This window comes from Lissotriton vulgaris, chromosome 10 (genome assembly GCF_964263255.1).
Source record: "Lissotriton vulgaris chromosome 10, aLisVul1.2, whole genome shotgun sequence".
NCBI lineage: Eukaryota > Metazoa > Chordata > Amphibia > Caudata > Salamandridae > Lissotriton > Lissotriton vulgaris.
Genome location: NC_141698.1, coordinates 173,114,849 through 173,129,098, shown reverse-complemented (window position 1 = coordinate 173,129,098; position 14,250 = coordinate 173,114,849). Strand labels below are relative to the sequence as shown.

The 14,250-nt window shown below is 43.2% G+C and overlaps 1 protein-coding gene across 1 annotated transcript in view; it reads right to left on the bottom strand.

Annotated features, from left to right (window-relative positions):
- Positions 1-14,250, bottom strand: part of LDAF1 (lipid droplet assembly factor 1) — a 257,114-nt gene that overhangs the window by 68,309 nt on the left and 174,555 nt on the right. The window contains exon 7 of the mRNA XM_086940813.1: positions 5,042-5,115. Coding sequence (XP_086796939.1) covers positions 5,042-5,115 — 74 coding nt within the window. The remainder of the gene's footprint in view (positions 1-5,041; positions 5,116-14,250) is intronic.

Here is a 14,250-nt window from a genome sequence, read left to right as displayed (position 1 = left end):
AAACTTTCCTAATACGAGACCTATTGCATTGCAAATGCTTGTTGTATATGGGAATTATCACTGATTCCGACCATGTCTTGATAAAACCTTTGGCACAACAAGCACCTAAGACCCGCGTGCAGTGTGGGGCCCATAGATCAATATTCATCTTATAAAGGTCACTATGGATCCCATCTGGTCCCGGGGCTTTGTTATTCTGAGTTGAGTTTATGGCCATTTGTACCTCTTTAAGGGTAAACTCAATTGGGATTGGGAGAAAGTCACTCACTATTAGCGGTTCCTCTTGGGTGCTTCTATAGACATTGGAGAAAAATTCTATCCAGGACTTTTCGTCGATGGCTATTTCCATCCTGGCCACCTCTTTGTTATTAAGGAACGGTGTGTTAACTACCTGCCAGAATAGTTTCGCATCTTTACTCTGTGCGGCCTTCAGTAGATCCTGCCATGCTTTTTCTTTAATTATTTTCCTGCTTTGACGCCTAACTAAATTGTATGCCTTCCTATGTACCCTTACTGCCTCGTGATCCCTAGGTTTGTTATTTATAGCTAACTTAAGGGCCGTATACGCCTTGGTGCATTGAGAGTCAAACCAGCCCTTAGTTTTATTACTTTTGCTGGGACGGGTCCTGGTTAGCACCCTCTGAATAATGGTGGTAATATGGCTAAAAGCTTCCAGGATTTCACCCTTTGTGGACTTCTCCTCTAGGCATACCATAATGGAAGATGAGGCGTTTTCCAGTATTTCCTTAAAAGTTTTTATTGGATCTACCGAGTTCCATTTCAGAGCGAGACCATTTTGGCGTGCTACTACAAGGTCTTGCGTCCATGCCAGGGACTCAATAGTGGAGGTGTTTTTACTTCCTGGGGCACTAACAAGCATTTTTAATGGTAAATGGTCGCTCAGTCCGATGGTAGGGATCTCATACTCAACCACCCGGCTGGCGAACCTATTAGGCATAATAATAAAATCAATGAAAGTGAAACAGGACTATTCACTAAAATCCAATCATCATATATATCAGAAACTTCCAAGATAAAATAAAACATAACTGACTCACTGGTGCACAGCCATCTCCTCACTCTAGTTTAAACCATTAGGTATCAGGGTGTCGAAGTCAATGATGAACCTTGACTCCATGTGCCTCAACTGGCATTCTCTATCACATCCCCTCTACTGATGTGCTACTGCATATATTACTGCAAACGCTAACAGTTTTTCGTTTTGGTTGTGCACGTTGAAAAAGTGACGAGCCACTGGATACTGTAAATCATTGCGTTTAATTGCACTCAAATATTCCATAACTCGTTTATTTTCTCGGTGGACTGTACTACCTTTATAAAATTTACCACAAGGGCAGATTAGGCAATAAATACAATAATCTGTTTCGCATGTGAAATTTCCCCCAATAACAAATTCTTTTTTGGTATTGGGTAATCTCAATATCTTACAATCACTGCTAGTGGCACATGCTTTACAATGTTTGCAGCTCCTGAAACCTTTCGAACTGCCACTATCTATATTAGAAATGGCATTGTTACACAATTCCTCTTTGAGTGACCTACTTCTCCGAAATGTTATTTGCGGTGCATCATTCAGATATTTCTGCAAAATAGAATCACTCCGTAAAATCTGCCAATTGTGACTGAAGAACATCCTGATCTTAAAAGCACTATTAGAAAAAGTAGTAATGAATCTCACATTGTCATTTTGCTCGGCTGTTCTGGGTTTAGGTTCCAATAGATCTGGCCTTTGAAGCGCGTCAACTTTTGACATTGCTTGTTTGATATTTTTATAACTGTACCCACCTTCTCTAAATCTGTCACTGATTATTAGTTTTTGTTCCTCATATTCACAATTCCGCTTCGCCCTTAACAACTCTCCATACGGAATGCTTTGAAGTAAACTACATGGATGTGCGCTATTGGCATTGAGGAGGATGTTGCCAGCTATTTTTTTCTATGTAACTTGGTGACCATTGTTCTGTCTTGCATTTGAATCTCAACATCCAGAAATATAATCTGTGTCTTACTAATGATCGAGGAAAATTGAAAACTCATTATTGACAGGAAGCGTCTCAATGAATTGATTAGCTGATAACTCAGACCCCATCCAAATAAGGAAGATATTGTCTATTAATCTCACCCATGTAACAATATTGTCACCCTGCATCTCCCAGCTTTGGTAACTTATCACAAGGTCAACATATTTCACGCTGAGCAAGTCCTAGTGAGGGTGCTCGCTCCTGTGCACCTACCCACGCCAGCGGCTGCCTGCCGTGGGTAGGTGCACAGGAGCGAGCACCCTCCAGAACCTTACAATGATGGGGCACAACCAGCGCAGCATAGCCTTTGAAGACAACTTACATTAAGAGGGAACTACGTGGACAGATCTACTCATAGAGATCAACTGATTACTCTAGGGGCTTCATCCTAGGGTTCACCACGAGCGACCTCACTCTTCCGACGGGGTTATCATCACAAAACCCTTTCCCCTTTTTTCCTAACCGACGTGCACTTTCACACCTCATGTACGTGCACTGTAGGTCCTGAAGAAACGCTACAGATCACTAGGGCTTACTCAGTGTGAAACTTGTCGACCTTGTGATAAGTTACACTGGCACATTGAGCCCTAACGTAACTCACTAACCTGTTGGTGTTTTAGCCTACCAAGGACACCTCAAGAATAAATCACCTAATAGCGGATGCCCTTAGGTAGTTTTAACTTTCTTTGCACGCACTACAGCACCATCCTTCACTGGATCCTTTCCCGCTCCTTTCCTGCCCCCACACCTGCACGCATCAAATGGCTTTTTCTCTTTAAAAAGATCTTCGTCAAAGAGACCCTTTAGGGGCCTGTCAGACATTTCAGCGCCGGCCTGGCGAGGAGCAAAAAATAGCCCGATGTTGAAGCATGACATCCTTCTGGGTGTGTGAGGGCGAATAAGAGGCAAGACTTGGCCTTCCCCTTCGGGATTGGATCCTTGAAACAGGGAATATACATCTGCCTCTTTTCCTTTCCCTCACCACTTTTTCTCACCTCTTGTCTATTCCAATCTTTCTCTCCCCTTCCAATTTGGGTGACATACGTGCACCCATTATCACGGAACAGTGTACTCACTGATCTTAAGTGTATTTATGTTGCATTTCATAGAGTGTAATTGTGATGTGTGATTATGTGGTACTTAGTGGTATTATGTGGAGTGTATTTATGGTGCATTGAGTATAGTGTAATTACGTGGTGTGTATTTATGTGGTACTGAGTGTTAGGTGGAATGTATTTATATTGCATTGAGTATAGTGTAATTATGTGGCGTGTTATGTGGCACGGAGTGATATTATGTGTTTTGTTTTTATGTTGTATTGATTATAGTGTAATTATGTGGCATGTAATGTGGCAATGAGTGGTATTATGGAGTGTACGTTGCATTTAGTAGAGTGGAATTATGTAGCATGTAATTATGTGGCAGTGAGAGGTATTTAGAGTGTATGTAGCATTGAGTGCAGTATAATTATGTAGCATATAATTATGTGGCACTGAGTTGTATTATGCAGAGTGTTTTGTGTTGTATTGAGGAGAGTGTGATTATGTGGTGTGTAATTATGTGGCACTGAGTGGTATTATGTGGAGTGTATGTTGCATTCAGTAGAGTATAATTATGTGGTTTTGAGTGTTGTGGTGTGTATTTATATTGTATTGAGTAGTGTAATTATGTGGCGTTATTACGTGGCACTGAGTGATATTATGTGGATTGTATGTATGTTGTATTGAGTAGAGTGTAATTATGTGGCATGTAATTATGTGGACCTCGTGGTGAAGCTGACATCATACCCCTCTCCCCGTACTCTTCTCCTTGGGTACATACACAGTGTCATGCAATCTCGCCGCCAGCGCCCCGCAAACACCTCATGGCAAATGTCTGCCCACCCTGCACTCAGCCAGGCCCTACGAACCCCTGTCCCTCAGGGCAAGATGACTTCATATGCTAAAACTAAAAAGGCACCCATCTCGGAGAGCTGAGGGCAGGCTCCAATGTACACAGCGCTGGGTGACGCAAGCTTCACTCATAAACGACGGTACAGCACGTGCAGTACAAACAAGTACAGCTGTACAGAAAAGTGATCGCACTGAACAGTCCATTCGTACTATGTATATATATAGCAAGTGCACGTCCGGTAGTACCAGAGAACTTCCAACCGCAGAGCAAGCTTCCTTCAGGTAAAGCACAGCGAGCTGACACACAAACTTCACTACCTCACAGAACAGATAGAGTATGGGAAGCAGACGAGCAAGCGTTCCACATACACAGAAGAGGTACTGCATGGAATTTCAGAGCAAGCGTCGCTCGCACAAATCAGTAGATAAAGCTGCGACAGCATAAACAGTCTATCCATACATCGATCTTTACTACGACTGGCCAGCCACTCATGAAGTGTGTATAGACTATTTTACCTCAATATCGACTTGGATGTTGAGGTACGTTGCAGGTGTTCGTCAGAAGACTAAAATACATATTTCTAGTCTACGTCAGAACAGTTTAATAACACACTGAGGTGTGCGTAAAACACTACGAGACCGAACCGCAATACCCTGGTTCTGACACAGACAGTGCCAGTCTGGCCTAGTCAGATTTTACTATCGATACGATGACGGACCCGGTCCCATTGTACGGGCACACACGCGGCCACAAAGACACAGCAACAGACACACATGCACTACAGTGCCAGCAGTGTAGCAAGCTTGAATACCGACACGCAAAACCAAAGGCAGAAAGTCAATGCATTGGCCACATACACACTCTCACTGCACTGGTGACAGAGGCGCATGTTTACACAAAGCACAGCGAACACATAAGGAAATCGACACTAGCAAGCACAAATTTCCCTCAGACTGTAGAGATACACAGCGTTTCCCTTGCTGGAGCAAGCAGGGGCACCATTCAGTTTGCAAGATAATTACAAACCGATGTCGCCAAAGCTCGCTCCTGCAAGGGAAACGCCAAACGTGCACGCGTTGCAATACAAAGCATTGCAAAATGTGCACCTTTTTGCCCAAAAAGCTGATCGATTTCAAAAGGTACCCTTCTATGTAGTGTATGCGCGCTGCATAGACTAGACCTAAAAAAAGAAAAACAGCAATATTGTATTAAACATAAGTGCATGTAGGTTTACAATTGAAATATTTGTTATATAATAGTTAATTTCTAATAAAAAATACAATTATTGCCTACTGTAGCAAAAGAAGGATTTTTTTTTCTTGTTACATTTTAGGAAACCTAAACTCAATTTTCAGATTATGCACTCTAAGGAAGAGAACCATATGCATTAGTGAAATAATACTTTTACTGGTTCCATGTAGAAACAATAATAAATCTAACGGTAGGTGTTGCCAGGATGCTACTAGAAAAAAACGCTAAGTGAAAAGCACAAATTTGTGTGTGTTTACCAGAAGATGCGGTATTAGAACTAAAAGAGTAAATGCTCAGGAAACAAACAGATACAGCAACAGCATGAAATAAAAATGAAACCCGCTAAACGAAAAAATACATTTTGTCCTCATTCCCCACCCTGGTCATTCCGTCAAAGTCTGGAGAGAGTGACACACTGTCTCAGTACACTGGATGGCTGGGCTATTGGTTAGACAGCGTTCGCCTATCAGTGATTGCGAAACCTTCAAGACCTTTATCCAAAGACCATAGGCGAGCCACCATATTAGGCATGTATCCCAGCGATCAGGGCGCAACCTGATATATCTAGATATGCCTAGAAAGGAAAAGAAGGAAAGGGCAGCTTAATCATTGGAAGGGGGGGGGGAAACCGGCCCTACTAGAAGTGACCAATAACATCAGGTTGACACTTGATAGTGGGGGGTCTATGATTCTGGTGCTGTTGGATTTGTCTGCTGCTTTCGATACGGTGTCTCATGAAGTGCTTCTCGGTCGTCTGAGGGGTGTAGGGCTGGGAGGAACGGCCCTGTCTTGGGTAGAAAGCTTCCTTTCCTGCCGATCTCAAGAAGTCAGGCTGGGCTCCCATAAATCCATCTCTAGGGAGCTCACCAGGGGTGTGCCACAAGGCTCATGCCTTAGCCCCACATTATTTAATGTGTATGTGGCCCCCCTGGCCGACTTAGTGAGGCCATTTGGGTTTACCCCGATATCCTACACTGATGACACCCAGCTGCTGTTCCCTTTTAAAACCTTCTCACCTGCTCTGCAAAAATCTTTTGCAGAAGGCATGAGGGCTGTGTCATGTTGGATGGCGGAGAATTGCCTACAATGCAGTGTGGGCAAAACAGAGGTTTTATTGTTCGGGGAGGCAGCAACATTATGGTCTGGGGAGTGGTGGCCCACAGAATTAGGACCAGTTCCTGTCCCAAAGCAGACTGTCAAAAACTTGGGGGTGCTATTCGATCAAGCCTTGACTTTTAAACATCATGTCAACCAAGTTGCGGGCACCTGCTTTAGAGCCATCGGACTTTTGAAAAGGGTGTTCCCCTATGATGGTCACAGGAAAACTTTTGTCCAGGCACTAGTGATCAGTAGATTGGACTACTGTAATGGCCTTCTTTTGTCAACTAATGAAGGCCAATTAAACAAACTACAAGTAGTCCAAAATACGGCGGCGAGGTTAGTTCTCAATGTACCATCTAGAACTCCCTCCCGCCCCCTACTAGCCAAACTTCACTGGTTACCAGTGCGGCAACGCACGAAGTTTAAAATTCTGTGTACCATTCATAGGTGTCTGATAGGAAAGGGCCCCAAATATTTGACTAAAGCTCTTCTACCCTATGTACCAGGCCGATCACTTCGATAGAGTAATCTTCACCTATTACAGGTCCCAAAAATAAAAAAATCTCGCCAGGGAGGTTGTGCTTTGGCACATACAGGACCTGTCCTTTGGAACTCCCTTCCCATTCAACTGAAACTCATTACCAACCATTTATCCTTTCGCAAAAACCTTAAGACTCACCTTTTCTCTTTCAACTAATTAGTTTATGATTTACTATTTCTGTTTATGATCAGGCACAGGTCAAATGTAATTGTTCCATCTTAAGCGCAGAGATATCCTTTCGGGGATCTAGTCAGGCGCTATAGAAGCACATAAAATAAATAAAATAAAATAAATAAACCCCATCCAAACTCTCACTGTTGGCCCCACTTAAAAAGAAACCAGAAGGCTCTTTTGTTTTGGTTGCCCGATATCATTAGATCTAGTCTAGAAACCTGCAATACTGTTGCCCGCCAGTCAGAAAAAGAGGGTGGGATAGCTTCCTTCCATTTCTTACAGATTTCTCTTCTGGCCAAGAGGATGGTATAAAAAAAGAAGATGTTTAGCAGGACCCATGACACCCTCCATCACACCAAATATTGCAAGTGCGGGATTTATTAAGATGGAGAGGCCGAGAGAATTAGACAAAAGACTGCTTATGGAGTCCCAAAAAGAAGACAAAGATGGGCATTCAAAAAATATGAAGATCAAAGGGGGCTATTGCCCCACACTTCATACAAGATACCGATGATTCCTTTGAGAAATTTGAGCGCCTCTGTGGTGAATAATAGGCCCTGAGCAGGGTGAAGAGGATTTTCCTTCGAAGCCATGCTGGTTTGATAATTTCCCATAGTAACTTAAAGGAATTAAGCCAGAGGTATCCCACATCCTGATCCAAAAAAGAGCTCCCCCAAACCTTATCGGCCAGTTGAAATTCGCCATCAATCTCCTCTAGAATTGTATGATACCAAAAAGAGATTTCCTTTTTATCCGTTTTTTTATGGGGAAGTTGGAGCTCAAGATGGTTACCTCCTCCTACTGGGAATCTGCCCTTAGTGGTAGACTGTGACTGAGCCCAGCTGGCTATCTGTAGGTATTTAAATCTAGAAAGGTTTGAACCAACTCAATATCTGAGGGATTCCCAAGATACAAGAACCCCCTCTACAAACAGGTCACCCCAAACCTCCACACCTGCATCTCTCAAGGGCAAAGCAAGAATGTCCTCAAGCCAACCCGGGCCCCCAGGTGAGTTTATTCAATTTACCCTTCCCAACATGGACAAGGGTAAAGAAGACCATGATCTCATAAGTTTCAGACAGTCTTTCGCTACTGCAGAAAGATTAATTTCAGCTATTTTACTGACATCCTGGACAATATTGATACCAAGGTACTTCATATTCAAACTAGACTGCACCCCTGCCACTGACTCCTCCATGTTCCAGACCATGATCTCTGTTTTAGAGGCATTAATCTCATATCCAGAGATTGCACCAAAATCCCGAGCCAATGTAATCACTGACGGAAGGGCTGTACACAATTCCGAAGAAAAGATCAAGATGTCATCCGCGTACAGGGCCACTTTCTTCTCCCACTCCCTGTACCTAAAAGGCTTGATACTCAGGTCATCCCTCAGTCGTTGGGCGAAGGTTTCAATATATATGTCAAACAGGAGAGGGGAGAGTGGGCAGCCCGGACGCGTTCCCCTTGTAATGGTAAAAGAGTCAGACAAGGCTCCACTCACCAAGAGACAGGCAGAAGGATTCTGGTTTAATAATCTCACCGCTCGACAAAATTTGTCTCCGATGTTAAACTTACCCAAGACCCCCGACAGGTATGACCAGTGCACCCTGTCGAAGGCCCTAGTAGAATCGAGCATGAGAACAGCCAAAGGAAGAGAGTCCGTGGAAGCCATATCAAGAGCCCCTATCAGGTCATATGTTTGTTCAAAAAGTTGTCAACCCTTAACAAAACCCCTCTGGTCTTGGTGCAAGATGTCACCTGCTACTGGCCCCAATCTATTGGCCATAATAGAGGCAAAGATTTTGTAATCCGCATTAAGGATGGAAATCGGTCTGTAAGACCCGCACTGCGATGCAGGTTTATCAGGTTTTAAAATCAGGGTTATGGATGCATTGTCCCATGATGCTGGGGGTGACATCCCTTCCTGGAGGATCTGGTTGAATAGGGTAGTTAAGTAAGGAACAATTGCCTGCTCCAAGAACCTATATATTTCAGTGGGAAGGCCATCTGGGCCTGCTGCCTTACCCTTCTTACTACTAGCAATGGCCGTTTTGACCTCATCCTGCGAGATCGCCTGATCCAGACAGGCACTTTGTTCCAAGATCAGCGAAGGCAATGGTATCTCCTTCAACCAGTCTTTAATCCTATTCAACTCAATACATTTATGCTCCTTATAGATGTCTTGATAAAACAGCCTAAAAATCCTCTGAATCTCTTCATCCGATGTGTATACCAAATTATCATGGGTGATTGAACCAATGTTATTTCGTACAAGATAAGTCTTGGATTTCCAAGATAAAAGTCTACCTGCTCCCTTCCCATATTCAAAATGAGCGATTTTGCTCGCTTCCCACCTTTGTAAAACACATGTATTTAACACTGTGTCCAGGTGTCCCTTTACACGCGTTAACTTGTTGCGTAACTCCTGTAAAGTATCGACCACGGCATCTGAATGTAAATCTATTTCCTCTTGTACTTTAGCAATTTCAGCCTCACTGGTGAGTACCTCCTCTCTATATAATTTCCTCCTGTAAGTAGCCCTACTTGTAATTTGGCCCCTTAAAAAGGCCTTATAGGAGTCCCAGACACAACCCATTGAGGCTGAACCAATGTTCACTTTCATGAACCACTCAGTTTCATTCACCAAGGAGGAAATCTCCTCTTGTTCCAAGAGAAGCGAGCAATCAAACGACCAAATTCTGGGGGAGGCTTGGCCAATGCCTATCATTTCCATCCATACAGCTGAATGGTCTGACAAATGTGAGGGATGGTAAGAGATGGTTTTTACAACACTCTTTAGGATCTGACTGATCAAAATAAAATGAATCCTCGATTGATGAGGATATTTATAATTACGAAATGACACGCCCAATTGTTGTCCAGACTTAAGTCTCCATATATCCAAATAGCCATACTGTTTCATATTCTCCAATATGAAGGCCCTGGTTTTAGAAGGTAGTGAGGCCTGACTATTTGGTGATTTATCGAGGACGCGGTCTAAAACTATATTGAAATCTCCGGACAGGATAATAGGTTCTGGATACAATAATAAATGAGAAAAGATGGATTTAAGAACAGAGGGCTCATCATGGTTTGGACCATAATATCCGACAATTGTAATTTGTATACAAGAAATATTTACTAATACAATGATATACATAAATCCATCCACCTATTTTCTTTAACCAGGGAGAGCATCTCAGATTCTGTCAAGTGTCTCCTGGAGCACAATGACCTGCGCATCAGAATCACAAAGATATTGCAAAATATTGTCCCTTCTAGATCTGGTGCGAAGGCCATTAATATTCCAGGAGAGAATCCGTAAACTATTCATAGGTGAAGTTGCCTCCCCCTTCCGACAGAAACGTTACAGAGGAAAAAATGAGGACAATTTTATGTTTTTTACCTTGCGACACCCACCCTCCTTCCCTGTGCCCTAGTGTACCCACCCACCCACCATGGGAAACCCTTGCCCTATCTATCCGGACCTAGTCCAGAAAGTAGCGCCCCACCAGACTCCCGCAGCTCTTTACTCCTTACCAAACAAGAGGAAAGGGAAGAAGAAGCAGATAAGATCCTGAAAAATTAGTGTCATTCCCACAAGAAACTAATTGGAAGTCAAAATATATATTTCCCCCCCTTTTTGTTTCACCTTTTAAAATAACCTCTTAATACTCAGTATACACAAGATATAAATATATAAATGCCCAAGCACTACCCTACCAAAGCTAAATTTGCCCACTGTTGAATTTGATAATCAGGGAGAGGAATATCTACTGAAAGACTGGGACCAGCTCATAGCTAACCTGATGGACCTTCCTCCTACCCAAGTCCAGCAACAATTCGTCTGCAGCCTGTACAGATCTAATGTTATACATTTTGTTATTATGCATCATCCTTGGTGTAGCTGGGAACTTGAGTTGTGCTACCGCCCCAAGCTTCCTGAAGGCATCCAACCTCCTCCCCAACTCCCATTGTTTATAAAGGTTGCCCTAGATAAATCTGACCTTATCTGAAAAGCAAACCCCTTGCCACTCAGGGATTTGGGTTTTAGGGCTTGGTTAAGGATAGACTCCTTAAGAGAGTAGGTGTGGAAGTTGACTAAGATCTTCCTAGGCTTGGATATTTGTGCGTTCTTCCTAAAGGGGTCCCTATGGATTCTTTGTATATCCGGGCCTAGATCTTCTACCGACTGATCGAGCCCTAAGGAATCTTTTAACAGTATGGTGACATATTGCTTAATATCGTTACCCTCACTCACCTCGGGAATAATTAGGATTCTAAGGTTACTGCATCAAGCATTGTTCTCCAAGATCTCCATTCTTTCACACAAGGCAAGATCCTCCTTTTTAAGATAAACAATGTCAGCTTTGGCTTTATCGAGATGAAGAGAGAGGCCCACCACAGTATCTTCTAGCGCCACAGTCCTAGCGTTGAGTCCATCTATTTTGCTCTCCAAGGATTCACAACATTTTCTGATTTCTGTCTGGTTAGCAGTTGAAACTTCAAAACCCTTTTTTATATCCAGTGAAAGAGATGAAAACAGTTTCTAGGGAGGTTGCTACTGATCCACCTCCACTTCCACCCTCAACCTGAGAGCTGTTTGCCGTTAAGACCATACGCTTCTGCTGAACCACTCCCAGCACCAATGCCTCTGTTATCTGCTGTGATTCCATTGCAGGCTCATCCAGTACTCCCATATCTCCCATCACTGACGTTGTAGCCTCTAAGGTTTCTACGGTTTCAACAGTCCCCGGGACCCCACAGCTGATATCGCACTAATCTCCCCCTAATGAACCCCCTGCCAGATCCATGGTGCAGGAAGGGAAAGAAGGGGGGAGCGAAGTTTTCCCACACAAAGCTCTCTCTTTCACTAGATCTAGGACTTGTGGCACAACTTTAAAATAAGACCTTAGAGAGGGCGTTACTTTTGTGCCAAGGGCGGTAGTGATTTTAACCGCTTTTGTCGATTTACGGCCTTTTGAGCGTTTAGCTTTCACTTCCCTACACAAATGTGTGGAGATGTTGTCTCTTTTACAATCACCGATAGAGCCAGGACTTTGGGTTTGAGACTGAGCCCTTGTACATCTACTTGTCTCCAACGAGGGGTCCTCTTCTCCTCTCCCCTCTTTCCTCTAACTTTGGGTCTCGGCCCCCCTTCCTCTTTTTTTCACTGCGCCTGGCCCTACCACAACTACCGCCTCCTGCTCTAAAGGGGACCCGGCTATGGCGTCTATCAACAGTTCACCGCTCACCTGAGTCTGACTTTGGCTTTGTTCCTCCAGCAGCCGGGTGCTCACAGCCTCAACCTCCGTTTTGCCTGAAATGCCTCTACCTTCGGAGGTCCCGGAAGCACCAGTGCGGTCTCTGCCCTGAGTGCCCCAGAGGAGACTCCAAATCAGACGCCCTCATCGAAGCTCCAGGGCGGCCGACCCCCACCGCAAGAGACCCGGCGGCAGGAGAGCTGCTGGGTCGAGACATACGCGGTCGGGAAGCGGTGAGGAAAAAAAAACTGTCTTGCAGGGTAGGCCGGGAGCACAAACCCGTCAAAAAGCACCGGAATGTCGAAACGCCGACCCGCTGACACGCCAAGTAGTCAGAGGTAGGGATTACTTTCTTTTAAGCAATTCACATTGAAAAGTGGCTCATCTCCGATAAATTCATCATTTCATCAGCATATCGGCACAAAAGATAAAATCCTATGGCACAGATTGAAGAAAGGAGAAGGCACTACGAGAGCCCTAGTGCGGAGCGCTGTGGTGGCTCAACTCGCTGCCGCCATGTTCCGCCCCGCAATGAGACCAGAAGAGGTAAAACATTTTGTTAAGCGAATAGCAAGTAAGGTCCCTTAGGAAACCATGATTTCATGCTGTCCCACAAAGATGAGACTCTGGTTTTAGAAAAAAAGAGATAGCATTTAAGAAAACCAACAGGAGCACAGCTACATTTTTTCTAGTGTTTTATTGGAAACAAGCACGGGAACAAAGCAAATAGCAACAAGCTATTTTGCACGTGTATTGTAAAAAAAAATATATTACAGTTTATATTATTTTGTAAGTTTGTTAAAATAAAAATATTTGCATATGACGCACTGTAATGAAGGATGGCGTATGCTTAAGTTAAATATACCATTTGCTGGTTTTGTACGTATTCTGTAGTTTTAGGTAACAACAATGTTAAAATAAGCTCACAAAGAACAAATGTTTGTTTTTAACACAAAAAGCGATCCAAATAAAACATTAACACTATAAAATTAAGAAAAGGCAACATTTCCAAAAGACAGTAGACGGGCTAAGCGAAACCAAAAAAACAAAAGTCCACAAAAGATAGACTAAACAAAATAAAAAATAAAGGTTAAACATTCCAGTTTTCAAAAGACAGCTAAGTGAAAGCAAATCAAAAGTTCTCCAAAAGACACTATAAACAAAACCAAAAATAAAGGTCACAAACAGGCGTTTCGGGAAGAAGAGAGCTATATGCTTGAGTTAAATAAACCATTTCCCGGTTTTGTGTGGATTCTGTAGTTTTAGGTTCCAACAATGGTAAAATAATAAGCTCACAGCGAACAAATGTTAATTTTATTTTTTACACAGAAAGAGATTCAAAATAAACATTAACACTAAAAATTAAGAAAAGTAATAATTTCCAAAAGTCAGGAGAGGGGCTAAGCAAAACAATAAAACAAGCGTTGGAAGTAACCTTTCAGCAACCACAAAGGAAATGGAACCTCAAACAAAACAGGAGAAATCATATAAATGCCATTTAATGCCCTGTAAGGTCCAGTAGATGCAAAATCCAGACTCAAGATTAGAATCAAACATATAACAATCGCAGCTTGAATATCTGTGATCCTCTGCTCTGAGTATGAAAAGCCTTCAAGAGGGTTGTGTCAAGCACCATCCCAAGTCATCCGAGTGTGGGAATACATGAACTTCCAACCTCTGAATCGAAGCTGCCACAGCTGCCAGCAGCTTCGTAAAGATACATGGGGCATCTTTTTGAATTGGAAAATGACAATCGAAACTGTTTGGTCCCCACTTTAAATCTCAAGTAGCACATGTGGGCAGGGAGAGTTGGAAGATAAAATAACGCGTCCTGGAGATCTAAGATGCTAGCCAATCTCCTGAGGTCAAGGTCAGCAGGACATGCCACAGGGATTACATCCTGACCAGTTCCTTCCAGATGAACAGGATCAATAGTAAAAGGCACCGGAGCGGCCCTCAGGTCTCCGTCTTTTTTGGAGAC